The 19,098-nt window shown below is 40.5% G+C and overlaps 1 protein-coding gene across 1 annotated transcript in view; it reads left to right on the top strand.

Annotated features, from left to right (window-relative positions):
* Positions 1-12,735, top strand: part of Pid1 (phosphotyrosine interaction domain containing 1) — a 237,567-nt gene extending 224,832 nt beyond the window's left edge. Inside the window, exon 3 of the mRNA XM_059278109.1 lies at positions 10,627-12,735. Coding sequence (XP_059134092.1) covers positions 10,627-11,103 — 477 coding nt within the window. The 3' untranslated portion in view covers positions 11,104-12,735. The remainder of the gene's footprint in view (positions 1-10,626) is intronic.
* The last annotated feature ends 6,363 nt before the right edge of the window (positions 12,736-19,098 follow it).

The raw sequence follows: 19,098 nt of genomic DNA, 5'->3' as shown, positions 1-19,098 counted from the left end.
GTCTTTGACAGTGACAGTGACAATATTTCCAAGCTTCACATATCCAAGATCCAAATGACAGGACAAATTGCACATTGGAATTGCTTGGTAAGTGCAAGATAGGATGTAAAAATCTCATCTATCTGCCTTGCTGAAACAAGTTAATAGAATATAAATAGAATAAGCAAATTTGTCACTTAAACATGTAATTGTGAAGCATATGCAGTGGTTAACAGCAGAATTTCACACACACACACACACACACACACACACACACACACACACACACACGACTTCATTGTAGTTAAAATAGAACTTAATTATTCCTGGATATCAAGTCTCATTTAATTTGCTACCCCTATAGTATACATTTTACAAAGATACTATATCTCTCAGTAAAGTTCCCATGAATCTGTTTTTAGGTTTTGTCAGTGGAACCCATGAAAATGTTGAAGTTATAAAATATTCCTCAAAATTTGTGAATGACCTTTGGAAAAATTACTGAAATATTACCTAACAAGGGCTTGATCATAAATATGCTATGGATAAATATGCACTTGAGAAAATTTATTGTTTTTAGCATTGTTGGTACTGTTAAAAACAGTTTCCTGACTAAGTAGACAGATACCTTAAGGAATAGTACCTACCTTTCTTATGAATATTGTTTTGCTTCACTTAAACATTACTGACTTAGATGCTAGTCACAATCAAAAAATACCCACACAGCAACCTAATGCTTAACTAAATAACTGGCCACTATAGTGCAGTCAAACTCATATAGACTCTCCACCATTACAGTACGACTCATAGAAATTAGATCATGGAATGACATGCTGAGTTACAGGGGACATTCTTCTGCAAGTTGAGAGACAGACACAAGTGCTACTTCTGTTCACTGGTGGACCCTGAAGCATCTGCTGACTTCTCATTGGAAATGGGTGATTTGGTTTAGATCAGTAGTTTCCACCATGATCACTGACAGATATACATTTTCTATCATATATCCTATGCTTTGAACTGTTTCCTTGCCCCCCAAGCCTCAACATGTAAATGAAATTTATTATTTGCTAAATTATATACCGGCATGTCACAGGAAAGATACTGTCAGCAAACACTTTTTAAAAGACCTTTTTGGAACATTAAAAATAATTAAGAGATTGATTATTCCTTTCACTATTTTGCCGAGTTACTCTGAGATTCAGAAAGACTAAATGGAAGTTCCTCAACTCTTGGGAGGGTTAGATTCCTAAACCAGATAAGGCACTCCAGAGGGGCTTGCTGGGAGCCTGCTGGGTGCCTATTGGTAGGTTGACCTGCTGTCTGAAGGGATCATCCTTGTGAGGACAGATGGAATGCAGCTGATGGTGGCAAGAGTTTTGAATCTTACTGTCTAAACTTAAGTCCTGGCCCCCATCTAGTTTGGACAAATTGCTTCATTTCTCTGAAGTCTGCTAGTCTGTAGAAACAATGTCATAATATTCCTTACATAATGCAGGGTCATGATCTGTATGAACACTTCACCAAGCACCTTGTATAAAGGAAGCCCTGGGTGACTGTCACTAATACATTCCAATTGCCGTGGCTGCTTTGGGGTCTCAGGATTCAGGAATTATAAGAATGGTCTTCACTCACCATTCTTCTAGAATCTTCCATACTTGTTCTTTTGTAGACAAAAATTTCATAGTTTTCACTATGAATGTCATTATCTTTTAATACTGCCTTTATAAATTAGAGCACATGATACATGTCCATCACTAGCAGATCTGTTTGCCGTTTGGGCTGTAAAATGATTGGCCTCACAGGGCCAATCCTTATATAAAGATGACAATCCTCACAGGGTCCAGTGGAGTTCTGTTCCTCTTTGACCAGCAAGAAAAGAGAAGATTCAAGCTGAGTTCATAAATAATCCCTATGTTTTCTCATTCTCCATTCTCTGAAGTATGCCAGTAGAAATCAATGTGAGAGCAAAGGAGTTTCACTGTGGCCTTTGACCCAGGGTTAACAGTGGCTCTTGTTTTTCTCATCTTCTGTCTTGTAACCCAAAGGCTATGAGGCTATCCAGCTATGTTTTCTCTGCCTTCTGTTCCTACCATGCTATTTTATAGCTATTTTATATCAGGCAGAGAAAGGCAGTCTCCTACAGAGCACGGAAGAAGAGCAAGATCTTTCATATCCCAAGGGAAGCTTCTAGGGAGCTTTTGTTCTTGATGGGCCATTTCTTTTTTAAGAACTCCAGAAGTACACCGGACTTATGCCCAGGTTATAGTACTGGACTCATACAGTTTGGAAGGCTGAAAATTCCTTGGTTGCCAGACTGTGTGGATTCTAACACTACCATCCATCCATCTTGCATCTTTGTTAGGGGCTAAGGTCACTACTGTTCACAGCTTGTCCCATCTAGATAGAAGTGGGACAGGTTCTAAGCAGCACGAGGTATAGACTGGCCTCCGGGAAGGAGGAAGGGTGTCGGCTGAAATGAGGACAGACCTCAGGAACCAGGGCTTGTTTAGCCACAGCTGAGCAAGAATGGTTATTCATGAATGGAGAGCTGGTGGGCAGGTTGGACAGCTCATTCTTGGGAAGGAGAGGTTCCAAGGACAAGGGCTCTGTGGAGACACTGTCAGTACTACACACACTCTTTGGGTCCCTCACACACACAGCCTGTGTACTATCACGTGTTACGAATGTCCTCAGATAGTCTCTTCAGTTGGGTTGTACAAAGCTCGCTGACACTCTCTGCAGATACCCGTTTGGGGTGTGAGTTTGTGCCATTAAATGACACATAAGGACAAGTTTTCCTTTCACTGCCTTTTGTTTATTGCTCTTAGAATGATTCATTTACACTCGGTTTTTTACCCCACGCCTGTCTCTCTGACCACAGAAGAGATTCCAGTATTTATGGACTGAGGCTAGCTTTTAATCCTCAAGAAGGCTGCTGTTCTTGTCATCTTACAAAGTCTCTTTATTTATCTCCCCTGGAAGGTAAAGAACTAAAAAGAAAAAGTCTGTACATAAGTTTGGACAGATTTAGTGACCAGTTTTGAAAGTTGGAATTTTTTGTAACTCAATGGCCCCAGAAGATTGTACGTCTCATCGACAGGGCTGAGAAGGAACCCACTCATCAAGGAAACATTCATCTCTTTCATACATCACCTCTCTCTCATCACCTGCATCTGACACTGTTTATAGTTGTGTTGGTGGTAGAAATCGTGCAGTAGCACACTAAGCTTTGTGTTCTCAGTGCCATGTAGCAGAGAGGATGGCAAGCCTCCCATGGAAGGTATCTAGGGCATGGAATGTTCTCTCTATACTGCTGATGTAGATGTATACACCTGAAATACTCCATGCTCTAGAGTTTCTGTTTGCCAATACCTAGCTACTTCTTGACCCAGTATACACAGGGCATGTGGCTAGATACACACTTGTTAACCCCAGTGGCGAGAATAAGACCACTATTACAATTGGAGCAAAATTTGAAGTAAGCTTGATTTTTGTTGGGGTGCACCCAAGAGCTTGCCAGTGACTGTGTCCTAAGTCAGGTTAAAGAGAGCAGCCCCGGGGTTGGAGATTTAGCTCAGTGGTAGAGTGCTTGCCTAGCAAGCGCAAGGCCCTAGGTTCAGTCCTGAGCTCCCTACCCACCCCCCAATAAAAAGAGAGAGCAGCCCCAAATCCATCTCTTGGGTTCCTTTTAAGGAGTAAAATCATGAGTAGTTGCAAGCAGATTTACAGAAGACAGACAATGGGGCAATAAGGAAATGCAGAAAAAAAAATCTCGAAAGACATCGCATGTCACCATGTGATTAGGAAGGGTTCAGAGAGGGTCTGGGAGGGTCAGGGAGGACCAGGGTATTCTCAAAAACAGGTCAAGGTCATGGGTTGGGAAAGACCAGGTTCCTAGAAACAAAGAACTCAGCCCTTACAGTAAATCAAAACTTATTTTTTATAATACACATAATGGCTCCTGCCTTTAAAATGGTGTCAAGCAGGTTCCTCACAGTGTCATTGAATTTTGGCCACTTTGAGAAACTGAGTTTATTTTTAATTCTTTAAATTAACAGACTATAGCTGTACATCTTCACAGGGTCCAGGAGGAATGTTTTGTACATTTCTACATTGAGTAACTATCAGATATTTATAAATATTCCAGCTATTTAACATTTATCATTTTTTCATAATAAGAATATTCAAAATCCTATCTTTTAGCTATTTTGGGCTATCTGATACAATGCATTTGACTGCAGTCACTCATCTATATAGTAGTATATGGAATATTTGATTTATTCTATCTGGCTGTCACTTTGGACACTTTAACCAGGCCCCTACCACTCTCCAAGCTTCTGCTTGTGATTATCCTGCTCTCTATTTCTGTAATTTTGGCCTTTTAAGATTCCACATTCTCGCCGTTTGTGAGAGTTGCAAAAATAAGAATACTGTCTTTATTTTTAAAATGTCTGGATGTATATGAATCTGGACAAGAGTTCCTTTACAGAAGTGCCTGACAATTGAATCCTGTTAGTCGTTTGGAAAGGCTGATGTCATCTTAGATGCCAGTAACCATTTCAGGACAGAGATAATGAAAACATGGAGGGACACGAACAAATGGGGATGTCAGTCATCTGATAGTAAAATGGTCAATGGAAAATCAGACTCTTCTATGTCCAGTTCTTCACAGATGACTAAGCTGTTGCTCACACCCCACAGATTTTATGTACAAAGTGTGTTCCTAGGACTACTATCTGAATTATTCTGGGTACATCTCCTGTCTGTATCTAAGTTCTGCACTTTAAACAGAGTTAGTAATAATAATATCCCATCCCAACATCCAAAAGCAGGTGTGATGACACACACACACTTCAATCCCGGCACTGGGAATGTAGAGGTAGGTACATCTCTTTGAATTCAAGGCCAGTCTGGTCTACCTAACAAGTTCAAGGCACTCTGGAACTACATATTGAGACCCTGTTGAAAAAAAAAATCCCATCCTAGCCCACGGAGTTGTCAATGAATTTGATAAATTTGTTGCTTTTACCATCACATGTGATGCAAACATCTTTTGTAACTCTTTAGTTCCCTTGGGTTTTGATTTTGCTGTGGACATATATGTAAGTGATGACTTAAGACCTTTAACACATACTATTTAGTGGCTCCTTTTCTGTCATTGGTGAGAGTAGACACTAGTTTAACCTGAATAGATTCTATACATGTGTCATGCTTTACCTCAATGCTTTAAAATTCCCTTTTATCTATAGATAATTAAGTAGCTTTTATTAGGTGAAGTTTTTTTTATTTTACTTATTTATATTCCATGTATGAGTACTCTGCATGTATACATGCTCTGTATGCCAGAAGAAGGCCTCAGATCCTATTATAGATGATCATGAGCCACCATGTGGTTGCTGGGAAATGAACTCAGGACCTCTGGAAGCTAGTGCTCTTAACCCCTGAGCCATCTCTCTAGCCCCAAGTAGCTTTTATTATTATCTCATCAAAACCTTTGAGTTTCTAATCTCTGATTCATTCTTCTCTAAACACACTTCCAAAATAAAAGTGTTTTCCTTAAAAATCTTTACCTTATGGATAATAAACATAAGGAGAGTTACATTTTTTTCTTGGCTGGCTGTCAGAATTTTACTACTAGGAAATTGCTTTTGAGTTCAGTGAGTCATCTACAGCTTTTAATGAAGTTTTTGAAAATGTACCTTTTAATTTTCTTGCAGCTGGATTCTCTGTATAACTTTTAGAAAGGTGTGTGTGTGTGTGTGTGTGTGTGTGTGTGTGTGTGTGTGTGTGTAAATGAAAGCAGATTTTCATCTGCTTTCAAATGTAAAATGATTATTTCTAGTTTCGGTGAACAGGATGAATGTATTTTCTCTTTAGGCACCCAAACTAATTGTTTTCTTCTTTTGGGTTTTTTTTTTTTTAATACATACAACATGAAAATGACCATCTTAAACCACTGTTTCATAATATTTTTATTGATTATTTGGGAATTTCACATCATGCACTTCGAACACACTCACTTCCCAGTCCTCCCAGGTCTGCCGCCCACCTTTTTGGAACCTCACCCCACCCCCCAAAAAAAGGAAGAAGAAGAAACAAAAGAACAAAACAACAAAAAGCCAAGTCTGATTTGTGTTGTCCATATATTCATGAAAGTCAAACTCTGTGGCTAGTACCTTAAAGAAAACTGAGTCCTTCCCGATCCCCATCCCCACAAGAATCCATCAATTGTGGAGAGCTAGACTTCAGCGTCCTTATCAAAATTTTTAAGAGTTCCCTTCGATGGATCTTAAGCATGTTTTGAGTACACACGTCAGTAGTATTAATTCAGGCAAATGTTCTAGCACCATCACCGCCACTGAGCAATCTAACTCCCCCAGGCTTGTAAGACGAAAAGCTCAGGACCTCTCAAGCAAGAGCAGCCCATTGCTGTGTTGCACAACCCCATCTCCCACCACTTTAGTTTCTGTCTCTGTGATTTTCACTGTTTTAATATAAGATAAGTCACAGTGTTTATCTATTTTAAGACTGGTTTGTTCTATTGAACACTAACATTCTCAGAGTTTATCCATGTGGTAGCATATGTAAGAACTTCTCCCCTTGGGACTAAATACTATTACGTTGTGTGTGTGTGTGTATTCACTTGAATGGCTCTTTCCACATTTTATCTCTAAGGCAGAATGGGTTCTTTGATCATGAGCATACAAATAATCTCATTAAAATCCTGCTATTTGCTCTTTTGAGAAGAAGAATGAATGAGTCATATGAATCAAAATATGTGTTAACTTTTTGATGAGCCTCCATAGTGTTTGATAAAGGTTGAATATATTCATGATTAAAGGCCAGTCCTCTGGTTGGCTCTGTTGAGACATGACAGTACTTTGGAGAAGGTGGGAATTAGTAGGGACGTGAAATATTTCTCATGTGAGCAATTTTATAGTTCTTGAGAGAAGATTATAAAAGGCTCAACCTTAGCTGTCCCTACCCCCTTGTCTTTTCTGCTCCTGATCAGCATCTGATCTCTTCATTGTAGTTGGACTTTTTCGTTGGGACTGCTAGCTCCCCGGTAATGACATGGAGAGTTATTATTAATTATAAAATCTCAGCTGATAGCTTGGGCTTGTCTTTAGTTAGCTCTTATAACTTAAATTAAGCCATTTCTATTTATCTATGTGCTGCCCCAAGGCTCATTTACCTCACCTATATACTGCCCATTTTGCTTTTTCTGTGTCTGGCTGGTGACTCCTTGCCTTCTTCCCAGCGTCCTATGTTCCTTAAAATCCTGCCTAGCTATTGGCCATTCAACCTTTTATTAAACCAATCAGAATGACACATCTTAACAGTGTATAGAGAAATATTCCACAACACTTCCTTTTATATGATACTCTGCCCAGATATGCCTATCAGTTGCCCTTACCAGAGGCCAATCAATGCTCCCCTGCCCCTCTCCGTACCCTTTATCACCATTTTGTACTTTAAACTCCCAAACTTTGGGCTAGGGCAACCTCCTTTATACATGAGTAGGCTGGGCTGGGCGTCCTTCCTTGTTTCCTTTCTGATGGGATGAAACACTCTGACCAAAAGCAACTTAGGGTAGGAAAGGATTTATTGGCTTACAATTCCAGGTCACAGTGCATCATTGAGGGACATCAAGGCAGGAGCTCAAGCAACAATTTTTTTTTTTTTTTTTTTTTGGTTTTTCGAGACAGGGTTTCTCTGTGTAGCTTTGCGCCTTTCCTGGAACTCACTTGGTAGCCCAGGCGGGCCTCGAACTCACAGAGATCCGCCTGGCTCTGCCTCCCGAGTGCTGGGATTAAAGGCGTGCGCCACCACCGCCCGGCTTCAAGCAACAATTTAAAGCAGAAGCCATGGAGGAATTCTGTTTGCTGGTTCATTTGCTGGCTTATGCTTAGCTGGCCTTTGTCTATAGGCTTGGGACTGCCTGTTCAGGGAACAGACTCAGCCCAGAGTGACCTGGGCCCTTCTATATCAATTAATAATCAAAATAACCCCCCAAACATGCCCATAGGCCAATCTAATTCAGGCAATCCATCAATTGAGACCTATCTCAGGTGACTCAGGGCTGTGTCAAGTTGACACCAGGTATTTTACTTCCTGATGAAAAACTGCCAAAGGCATTAGTGTCATTACTGTCTTAAATCCTCCAAAATGGCAGAAGGACTATTTCTTTCCTTGCCAATACCTGTAATCATCCATTACTTTGGTGACAGTCATAGTAATGTATTTGAAGTATTAATAGTATCTCCTTGCAATTCTGATTATATTTCTCAAATAATTAGTGTCCAAGTTAAGTTTCAATTGCTGTAATAGAAGTCCATGACCAAAAGTAACTTGAGGATGAAAGGATTTATTTGGCTTACATATCCTAAGGACATGTAAGGATCTCAAGGTAAGAACTCAGGGCAGGAACCTGGAGGCAAGAACTGAAGTTGAGGCCATGGAGGCATACTACTTACTAGCTTGCTACTCCTAGATTGCTGGTTTTGCTTTCTTATACCCTCTTGGACCATTTGTCTGGGAGTGAGACTGCCCACAAAGGGCTGGGAGTTTCCACATGTATTATCAATCAAAAAAATGCCCAGCAAGCTAATTTAATAGGTGCATTTTCTCAAATGAGATTCACTTTTCTTAGAGGACTCTAGCTTGTGTCAAGTTGATGAAAAACCAACAGTTAGCAATGCTGAACATCTTTTTACATGCTAGTGGACATGTGTCCATCTTCTGCATTCAAAAGTCTGTGAAAGTTCTGTGTCTTAGTCTCCTGAGTGCTGGGATTGAAGATGTACACTGCCAGGCCCAGCAAGACTACTTTTTAAAAGGGAAATGCTTGTTTCAGAGAGAACCAGTACACAAAAGGTTGCACTAGAACCCCATTTTTGTGTTCTAAAGTTTTTGTATGTAGTCCCTGTGGTCCTACTAGCATAACCATTGACTTGGAGCCATTGTGCCAAATGTCAGCTCTCAGTTCTAGCCCCTTTCCATGAATCTTTTTCTAGGATCCCCTTTCTCACATTAATGGTATTAAGATCTCCATGTCTAAATTTAAACTCAATTTCACACAATTTTGCACTGTTAACTGACCACTGTAGTTTGTGTGTGTGTGTGTGTGTGTGTGTGTGTGTGTGTGTGTGTGTGTGTGTGTTTTAACTCTTTGGGGGCCTGCCACTCAGCTCCCAAATAAATACACAGAGACTTATTCTTACTTATGAATGCCTGGCCTTAGCTTGGCTTATTTCCAGCCAGCTTTTCTTAACTTAAATTATCCCATCTACCTTTTGCCTCTGGGCTTTTATCTTTCTCTATTCTATATACCTCTCTTTCCTTCTTACTCTGAGACTGGTTGCATGGCTTGGTGGCTCATCCCTGGTGTCCTCCTCTCTTCTTCCCTTTCTCTCTTTTCTCCCTCATCTCTCTCTTTATTCTCTCTGCCTGCCAGCCCCACCTGTTGCTCTCTCCTGCCTAGCTATTGGCCGGTCAGCTCTTTATTAGACCAATTAGGTGTTTTAGACAAGCAAAGCAACACAGCTTCACAGAGTTAAACAAATGCAACATAGAAGAATACAACACATCTTTGCATCATTAAACAAATATTCCACAGCATAAGGGAATATAAAACATCTTTACTATTCCACAACAAACCACTTAGTTTCATTCATTTAATGTCTACATTGCAGTGGCAACAGTTCTACCCATTCTGATGAGAAAAACAATACTATATACCTCTTGGGAGATTATGAACAAGGGCACATGAAATCAGAGGACAACTAGGGGAAGTCAGTTCTCTCCTGCCATCATGTAGGTTCAGGGACTGAACTAGTCTTCAGGCTTGGCCGAAAGTGCCTTTATGAGCTAAAACCTTTTGCCTTCCCAAGGTTTTTAAAAAAGACAGTATCTGAATCCTTTCGAATTATTTTTCCTCCTTTCAATAATGCTTATCTAGCTATTTGATAACCTTGCATTACTCTCCCCTAATCTCTCAGCTACAGTCTCATAACCAGATGCCCATCATTTCACAAACTATTTTGGCTGAAAAATAGCTAGGCATTATCTTATTTTCAAAACTTCTCAGTAGAAGGGGGAAATGATGCTTCAGGCTGTAATTTGGACAGAACACTTTTTTGTCTCTTTGGTATTTGCTCGAAGCAAGCAGCATAAAGGAAATCAGAAATGGAAGGATTTGGGGAAAGGATCCAGTACAGAGATAAGCTTCATACAGGCTTTGTTTTGCTGATGTACCGGCCTCCTGATTTCCTGCTGTCCTTGAGCACTCACATTTCCAATTTGATTGAAAGTAAACTTCTAGTGACCTGTGATTTCAAAGAAATGCCAAATTAAAGTTCATCATCATTGGTCACTTTTAATTTAAAAGGGGTTTGAAAGAGTGAAGGAATTCTTCTGGTATTAGATTTTAAAAATCCAACTCTATTTAAAGAGTTTTGATGCATTTGCCCCAGAGGAAACTTGCTAGGAAGGAAAGGAAGAAATCCTGCTTCTCTGGGGTCAAGGAGTATGCACACCTCCCTGGTGGCCCTGCCACTTTAGTGTGTATCATGTCTCTTGTCTCTCAGCCTATCAGAGTGAGTGCAGTTCTGACTTCCCCCTTTGCTTCCTATCTCCCATCTGCAGGTCACCTATCTGGGCAAAGTCTCCACCACAGGCATGCAGTTTTTATCTGGCTGCACCGAGAAGCCAGTCATTGAGCTCTGGAAGAAACACACACTGGCCCGAGAAGACGTTTTTCCAGCCAATGCCCTCCTAGAGATCCGTCCATTCCAAGTGTGGCTTCATCACCTTGACCACAAGGGTGAGGCGACGGTGCACATGGATACCTTCCAGGTAGCTCGCATTGCCTACTGCACAGCTGACCACAACGTGAGCCCCAACATCTTCGCCTGGGTGTACAGAGAGATCAATGATGACCTGTCTTACCAAATGGACTGCCACGCTGTGCAATGCGAGAGCAAGCTGGAGGCCAAGAAGCTGGCACATGCCATGATGGAGGCCTTCAGGAAGACTTTCCACAGTATGAAGAGTGATGGGCGGATCCATAGGAGCAGCTCTTCTGAAGAGGCTTCCCAGGAATTAGAATCTGATGATGGCTGAAGGAATTTAAGATGTTCCAGGGAAGGCAGCAATTGGGCAAAGAATTTCAGAAGATAGATGCATTTGCAATGATTCAAATTTGGTATGAAAAGACTGCCAAAACTATTGGCTGACCATGCTTTTTAAATTCAGAAGAGCAATTCTAAATCTAAAGAAATGTATCATTAATTATGTGACATTGAAATCTGCTGCTGCTGCGACCATGAGGAGAGTGGGTGTATGGGCGGGGAGGAAGGTTCCAGACTGTCTTCTCGGTTTTTTTCTCCTATTCCAACACTTCCTGGTGGGAGATCTCTACGCCTATTTTCATCATTCTCAGGCAAATGCTCTGTGGCTGTAGTCTGATGGACTGTTCCAATCTGCCTTATGAAATCCAACAAGAATGTTAGGCTAGTGGGTGGTGGGCTGGTGGGTGGTGTGGGGAGGTGATGCTAGTGTGGAGGTCGCAGGATGGAAGGGACATGTCCAGTCCATGTGACTGACTGATTGCTCCTCTCTCTTGGCATGTTTGCAGACACTCTCCTCAGTACTGGTGAATCAGCAGAGCTTGGATTGAGCTTTACAACTAACAGCACGCTAGATGGCAGTTAATTCGCAGTTAAAAATAATGCTTTGATTTACGTGAGCATATCAAGTAGTACCCTCCTATTGTATTTACTTCATTTATTTTCTTAGAATCCTTGCAACTAATGATCATGTTCCTCCTTCTGCCCCACCATGTTCTTTCTCCTTCCAGCCTCCCTAAAAGGGACAGAAGCTCAACACACTTCAGGACTCCAACAGGGAAGAAAATAACAATTAATTCAATAAACAGTCAGCAGACCTACCAGAAGTCTCAGACATCAGAAACCCTAGAACAAAAGGGGAATGGGTTGCCCAAGTCTATAGAGGTTGCCCTTATTAAGTCCTGATATATAGTAACTTACTTGGTTAAGTCCTATTGGATGACTCCTTCATGGAAAGTTTAAACTCTGACATGGCATTGCCTGGGAAGTCTTGCTTCATCATTCAACCTTGAACTCATGTAGGGAATGAGGGAAATCAAGTCAGTTTGCCCATGTCTATCTGGAAACCTAAAGGGAAATGTGACCTTGTTGTCCTGAAGTCAGTAATAGCTTAGAGTCAGAATAAGCCCTTTGACTGTCAGTTCTGAAGAGAAATTATCATTGATAGCTTGAGATCTCTCAATTTCAAGATCTTTGCATATCATAATCATGGAAAGTAGTTGTTAAAATATACACATTTAAGATGAATAGATACATTAAGAGGGCACATGAGCCACCTTTTCAAGTGATGTTGCTCTTTTAAAGGGTGTGTTTTATTTCTGGTGATGCTAAGGGCAACGGGGCACCTTAGAAGCCTTAAGTGAAAGCTAATATAATCCAGACAGCAATGGTGTTGGTATTTTAGTCTGTGTACCCATGTGTCCATGTATGTGTTTGTGTGTGTGTGTATGTCCCCTGTGTGGGTCCAGTTTCAAGGCATGTACAATAAGCATGGAGTCGTTTGGTGAGGACTCACCTCCTGAAGATATGCTTGTTGCTTTTTGACAATTGTAAACTATTCTTTAGATAAATGCATTCACTCTTTAATAAAAATATGTTTGTGTTAATAAAGCCAGGATGTTTCATACTTTATATGAATTTCCCTTTTTTAAGGAATGGAAATTTGACATGTAAAATAAATAAAACTTGGTAAACAGGGCAATTTTATCTTTTTTTTAATTGATCATACATAGGACATTCCTTGTGTTTTGAGATCTTTTTCAATTTGTTTTTCATAGATGACTGCCCCTTAATTGAGACAATAATGTTACTAATAATGTGTTGACCTTGCTTAATGGGATGGACTTATTTCAGAGAAGAATGTTTCCAAACATTTTGCAAATAATTGCTCTTTAAAACCCCCTGTTCATCATTTGTAGAACCCATCCTGAAATCCTGAAAGGTAAGCCTAGAATGATTCCTTTGGAGAATGGATAAAAATGTCTCTCCAGGCCATGATCTCTTAGAATGGCCACATATTAATAAAAGGCAAAGAAACTGGCTGTGAAGAAATGTCCTTCTTGGAATCAATAAGGAACAGAAAGGCTTTGAAGGAGATAATGTGAGTGACTGCTGAACAGATGGACTCAAATGTTGGTTATTCCCTAATTCTGATCGAAATGGCACTTCTCTGGAGTTGAAGTTCTCCCAATTTTAAGTTCACACTCTTGTCCTTGAATTTAAAAGGAACAAAAGAGTGAAGAAGGGGAGGAAGGGGGAGATAGGAATGAAGGGGTGAAAGGAAAAAGGAAGTAAAGTGGAAAGGAAAGTAAGAATAAGAAGGAAAGAACCCAGCCATTACATCTCAAGATGATGTCGCCTTCCTCGCTCAGATGTGTATGAGGTTATTTATACAAAAGATTTTTGCTAAAAATTTGTTTTGAGGACAAAGAATGGCATGCTCTGTGACTAGCTTGGATAATATCAGCTTGAGGATTCTAGGTGGAAGATGTGTAAGTAATTGAAAGATAAACTTGTAATGTTATCTTTGAATAATCTTAGGAAGTCTTCTAGATAGCCAGTTGTCACTCCTCTAAAAGGGAGGACCAGCCTTTCATCCTGTTTTAAGTGTGTCTAGTCTCCTGTACTACAGTCTCTGTTAGTGGCCACAGGCTCTGCTTTTGTGATCATTAACTCCAACGCAAGTCAAACAGACCCACTGGTAATATGGAGATTACTTTAGAATTGAGGGACTCACCCAGGGCTCAGCCAGGCCTTTTACTGAGATCCCTGTGAGGGTGTTGCAAGGTTGTTGCTGTGTTCAGGCAAGATCCATCTTCTTTAGATTTTCATTTCCTCTCCAAACCTAGCTTATTTTACATTAAAATACTAAAACATTCTAAATAAACTTTTTAAAAAATTTGTTTTTTAAGTGTTTAACAAGGACAGAATTTTAAAAGCCAAGTTTCCAAGAGATTTTGGTGGATCACAAATAACAAAGTTTTGATCAAGTTCTTTTCCTGGCTATGGGCAATGGACAAGATCCCCTGGTTATCCTAAATCAAGATGTCCCTTTGAGTCTGTTTTCTAGGACATGCTAAAACTAAATGAAAAACTAAGGAGATGACTCAGCAGTTAAGAATGACTGTTGATCTTGCAAAGGACCCAGGTTTCCTTCCCAGCCCCCACATCAGCTGGGTCACAAACACATGTAAGTGAAGCTGCATGAGATCTGACGCCCTGTTATGGCTTCTACAGGCACTAAATGCACATAAAATAATTTAAAAACCTGAACAATAACAACAAAACCCCAAACTCTCTAAATCAAGACTTTTTGCTACAGGATTCTATACTTTTGTGTTGTTCACCATGGTTTCCAACTATATTTTTATTTATATAGTTAAGCAAATGTCTATTTAAATCTCTTGGGTGTTAAGTTGTCTTTAAAATAGTAGAAACTGTCTTTGCTGTTGTTATTGTTCATGTTTTGTCTCCGGCTTCTGTGGCAGGTACCAGGAGGAACTAATTAAGTTTCTGTTAGAGTGCTACTGAATAGATGGAAGGATGCATAGGGAAGAATCACCATGTCTTGGATTCATAGGTTTGAGGATAAAATCCTGGAATTATGGAAGGCTCCCCAAAGTTTTCCCACTTTCCTCAAAGATGTGCAAATAGCTTTTTACTGAAGTTAAGCATTGGCCCTTACTACTTACAAAAATAAATTGGGAATGTATGTATTGATGGGGAGAAAAACAAAGTTAGATGAACCATACAGCTGAAATATAATGTGCATGACCTAAGGAAACACACAAGCATGATACTTGTGCTTAGCAGATTACAGAACACTGGTCATGTAGTGGTTTCTGCTTATTTCTGTTGTTTTTATCAATGGTTTGTTGAAGGAGGACATGTTTTCATTCTCACAGTATGACACATAAAGATTCAGCTGGCTCATAAGAACATATTATAGAAACATTTTATTTCCTTCTATCACTTATTTTTTTCTCTTTTATTTCCTTCTTCTGTCATCTTTACTCCCTTCTTCCCATCTTCTTCCTTTCTGCCTTAACTGTCTATATTTTACATCTCAGGCTTCTTCACATTTTAGGAGGGAAGAGAATATGCACTCCGAATCTGAGACCACACATGCTGTAGCTCATGGTCCAGTAATGCAAAGTTTGACACTATTGTAGGAAACCACATGCATTAGTTACTTTCTGTTGTGGTGTGAACCCATGAGCTTTTTGTCACCCTGACACAAGTTAGCTAGGATTATCTGGGAAGAGACAACCTCAATTGAGCAAATGCCTCCATCAGATTGGCCTGTATGCAATTCTGGGGGGGGGGGGCGTTTTTTTGATTAATGGTTGATATGGGCTCGCCAAGCCCACTATGAGCTGTGCCATCCCTGAGCAGGTGGTCCTGAGTTGTAGAAGGAAGCAGACTGAGCAAGCCATAGAAATTAAGCCAATAAGCAGCGTTCTCCCATGGCTTCTGCTTCAGTTTCTGCCTTGACTTCTTGCTCTGACTTCCCTCAAAGATGGGCTATGAGAAACATAGCTAAATAAACCCTTTCCTTATCAAGTTCTCTTGGGAAGAATATTTTATCACGGCCAACACAAGGCAAACTAATACACTGTGATAAAACACTCCGACAAAGCCGGGCGGTGGTGGTGCACGCCTTTAATCCCAGCACTTGGGAGGCAGAGGCAGGCGGATCTCTGTGAGTTTGAGGCCAGCCTGGTCTCCAAAGCGAGTTCCAGGAAAGGCGCAAAGCTACACAGAGAAACCCTGTCTCGAAAAAAACAAAACAAAACAAAACAAAACAAAACAACAACAAAACACTCAGACAAAAGCAACTTGGGCAAGAAAAAGAGTTTATTTTGCCTATGGTTCCAGATGGATAGAGTCCATCATATCAAGGAAGGCATGGCAGGAGGAACATGGGGGTAAGAGAAGGCAGTACTCAAGAAGCAGAGTGAAAGAGCAGGGGTGGGGTGAGAAACCCCAAGTGAAATACTCCCCCGCCCCAGGAAGGCTCCACTTCCGGAAGGTTTCGTTACTTCCCTAATCAGTTTCGCCAACCAGTGACCAAGCATTTAAATACACAAGTCTATGGAGGACATTTCTCATTCAAACTACAACATTGCAGACTATCTCTAGTTTCTCTTATTTAAGGTTTTAGTCAGATGGGACATGATGGTGCTTTCATCATGCACAACTTAATATTTCTTAAGGATTCCTAAAATGTACTTTTCCCATCTCCCAGAAGATCCTAAACTAATTTTCAGTGAAGATGAAGAACTTGTAGCCATGAGAGGTAACTCCAAAATTCTTATTGTTCTTCAACAATTTCTGTGAGATACCAAGGAACAACTTCATGGAATATATTGTTCAGTAAAAACAAGTATTCTTTCCTTTTCTTAAGAGTTGTCAAGTGATAATAGTCTCCCTAAGAGGATGTGTGTGGTGTAGAATACCAGCCTTAATAATAAAAACAATTGAAATGACACAAGCCAACGGCCAGGGACAAAACTCTAAACCATCTCAATATGGACAGTTAAAAATAAAACATATTTGTTGAAAATGAATTCAAGACCAGGTCTTGGACCTTTTGAGCAAAGCTGATGTTTACAAAGAGATTTGGGGCTGTTTATTTTGGAGTTTCCCAACAAAATCATCTGAGATTTTGTATACTTCATCAAGACTGAGTCTTCAACAAGAATATGAACAAATTTTGCTTGAAAATTTGGTTTTCAAACATTCTCATATTCTGCCTAAATCTTCCCTGGCTTTACTTAGAGGATACTACTAGAAGCTACTCATATGCTCAGAAAATGGAATTCAGAAAATCTGTGTTTGCAAAACACAAAACAAACACTAAAAATGACTAGCCCCTCCCCCATTTCTCACAGATATAAAGGCAGCTGTCGAAATAACTGACACCTATTTTTTCTGCTCAATAAGCTTTGAAGTCTTTTCTTTGCTAATAGGCTATTTTCCCCTTCAACTATCAAGACACTAAGTCAATGTATAGAATTTTAAGTTGGTAACTTATTGATAACACATGTGTATTAGATGTGACAATCATCATCAGTGGTGTGGTTCATATTTCAAGATCAATATTGTGGACTTTTTCAGGTTAGTATGAGCTGTAGTTACATCAACCCAATGCCAATTTAAACAATCAGCTCTATTTCAATGGCACGGGCATTCTAGCATTGACTCCACCTAGCTTGTGTCCTATATAGGAGTCTTTAGTAAATGGAGTCAAGTAGGTATGTTAAAACAGTTGAAGTACCCAGGGCTGGTGCTAGAGGAGGTGGCAGTTTAGAGATGGGGGAGCCATTTTTCATCCACTAGCATGGAAAGGGTGCCTTCTACCCACTGGGTGCACTTTTTCACTTTCGAAAACACAGATTTTCTGAATTCCATTTTCTGAGCATATGAGTAGCTTCTAGTAGTATCCTCCAAGTAAAGCCAGGGAAGATAGTCTTTAAAATAGCACCTCTGAGTGCTACCTGCATCCTGGTTCTGGGGGAGAGGAGGTGGTTGATAGTAGAGCTATTCTTCTCTTTTTATATACATTATTTTTATTTATTTATTTATTTATTTATTTATTTATTTATAATAGGGCTTTTATCTATTTATTATTATTATTATTATTAAGAGATTTTCTATTCATTTTACATACCAACCACAGATTCCCCTCTCCTCCCTCCTCCTGTCCCCCAGCCTTCCCCTTGAACCCACCTCCTACAAGACAAAGTCTCCCATGGGGAGTCAGCAGAGCCTGGTACATACAGATGAGGCAGGTCCAAGCCCCTCCTCCCCTGCATCAAGGCTGTGCAAAGTGTCCCACCCATAGGTACTGGGTCCAAAAAGCTGGCTTATGTATCAGGGACAGGTCCCGATCTCACTGCCTGGGGGACCCCTAAACAGTTCAAGCTAAACACAACCGTCTCACCTATCCAGAGGACCTAGTCCAGTACCATGGGGGCTCCTCAGCTATTGGTCCACAGTTCATGTGTTTCTACTAGTTTGGCTGGCTGTCTCTGTACATTTTCCCATCATGATCTCAATATCCCTTGCTCATGGATTCCCTCCTCTCTCTCATCAATTGGTCTCCTGGAGTTTGGCCTGGCACCCAGCCATGGATCTCTGCATCTGCTTCCATCAGTCACTGGATGAGAGCTCTATGATGATAGGGTATTCACCCATCTGATCACTGGAGTAGGCCAGTTCAGGCACCCTCTCAACTATTGCCAGTAGTCTAATATGGCATCATCCTTGTGGATTCCTGGGAACTTCCCTAGAACTCTGTTTCTCCCTATTCCCATGATGTCTTCATTTATCATGGTATGTCTTTTCTTGCTCTCCCACTCTGTCTCTGTTCTAGCTTAAACCTCCCATTCCCCTATGTTCTCATCCCCCAGGAAATCAGTATGGCAGTTTCTCAGAAAAGTGGGAATCAATCTTCCTCAAGACACAGCTATACCACTCTTGGGCATATACCCAAGGAATGCTCAATCATGCCACAAGGACACAGGCTCAACTATGTTCATTGCAGCATTATTCATAATAGCCCGAACCTGGAAACAACCCTAGATGCCCCTCAATTGAAGAATGGATTAAGAAAATGTGGTACATATACACAATGGAGTACTACTCAGCAAAGAAAAACAATGACATGAAATTTGCAGGCAAATGAATGGAACTAGAAAATATCATCCTGAGTGAAGTAATCCAGACTCAAAAGGACAAACATGGTATGTACTCAATCATAAGTGGATACTAGATGTAAAGCAAAGGATAACCAGACTGCAACCCATAGCTCTAGGGAGGCTAGCCAGCAGGGAGGACCCTAGGAAGGACGCATGGATTGCCCAGAGAAGGAGAAATAGATGAGATCTACATGAGCAAATTGGGGGCGAGGGGGGATAATGGAGAGACTATTCTTCTTGAGAGCAATCACTTGTTGAATTTTCTTCTTCTTATTGCCTATCATTAA

The sequence above is a fragment of the Peromyscus eremicus genome, chromosome 13, assembly GCF_949786415.1.
Source record: "Peromyscus eremicus chromosome 13, PerEre_H2_v1, whole genome shotgun sequence".
Taxonomy (NCBI): Eukaryota; Metazoa; Chordata; class Mammalia; order Rodentia; family Cricetidae; genus Peromyscus; species Peromyscus eremicus.
This window is presented reverse-complemented; position numbering and strand designations above follow the sequence as displayed.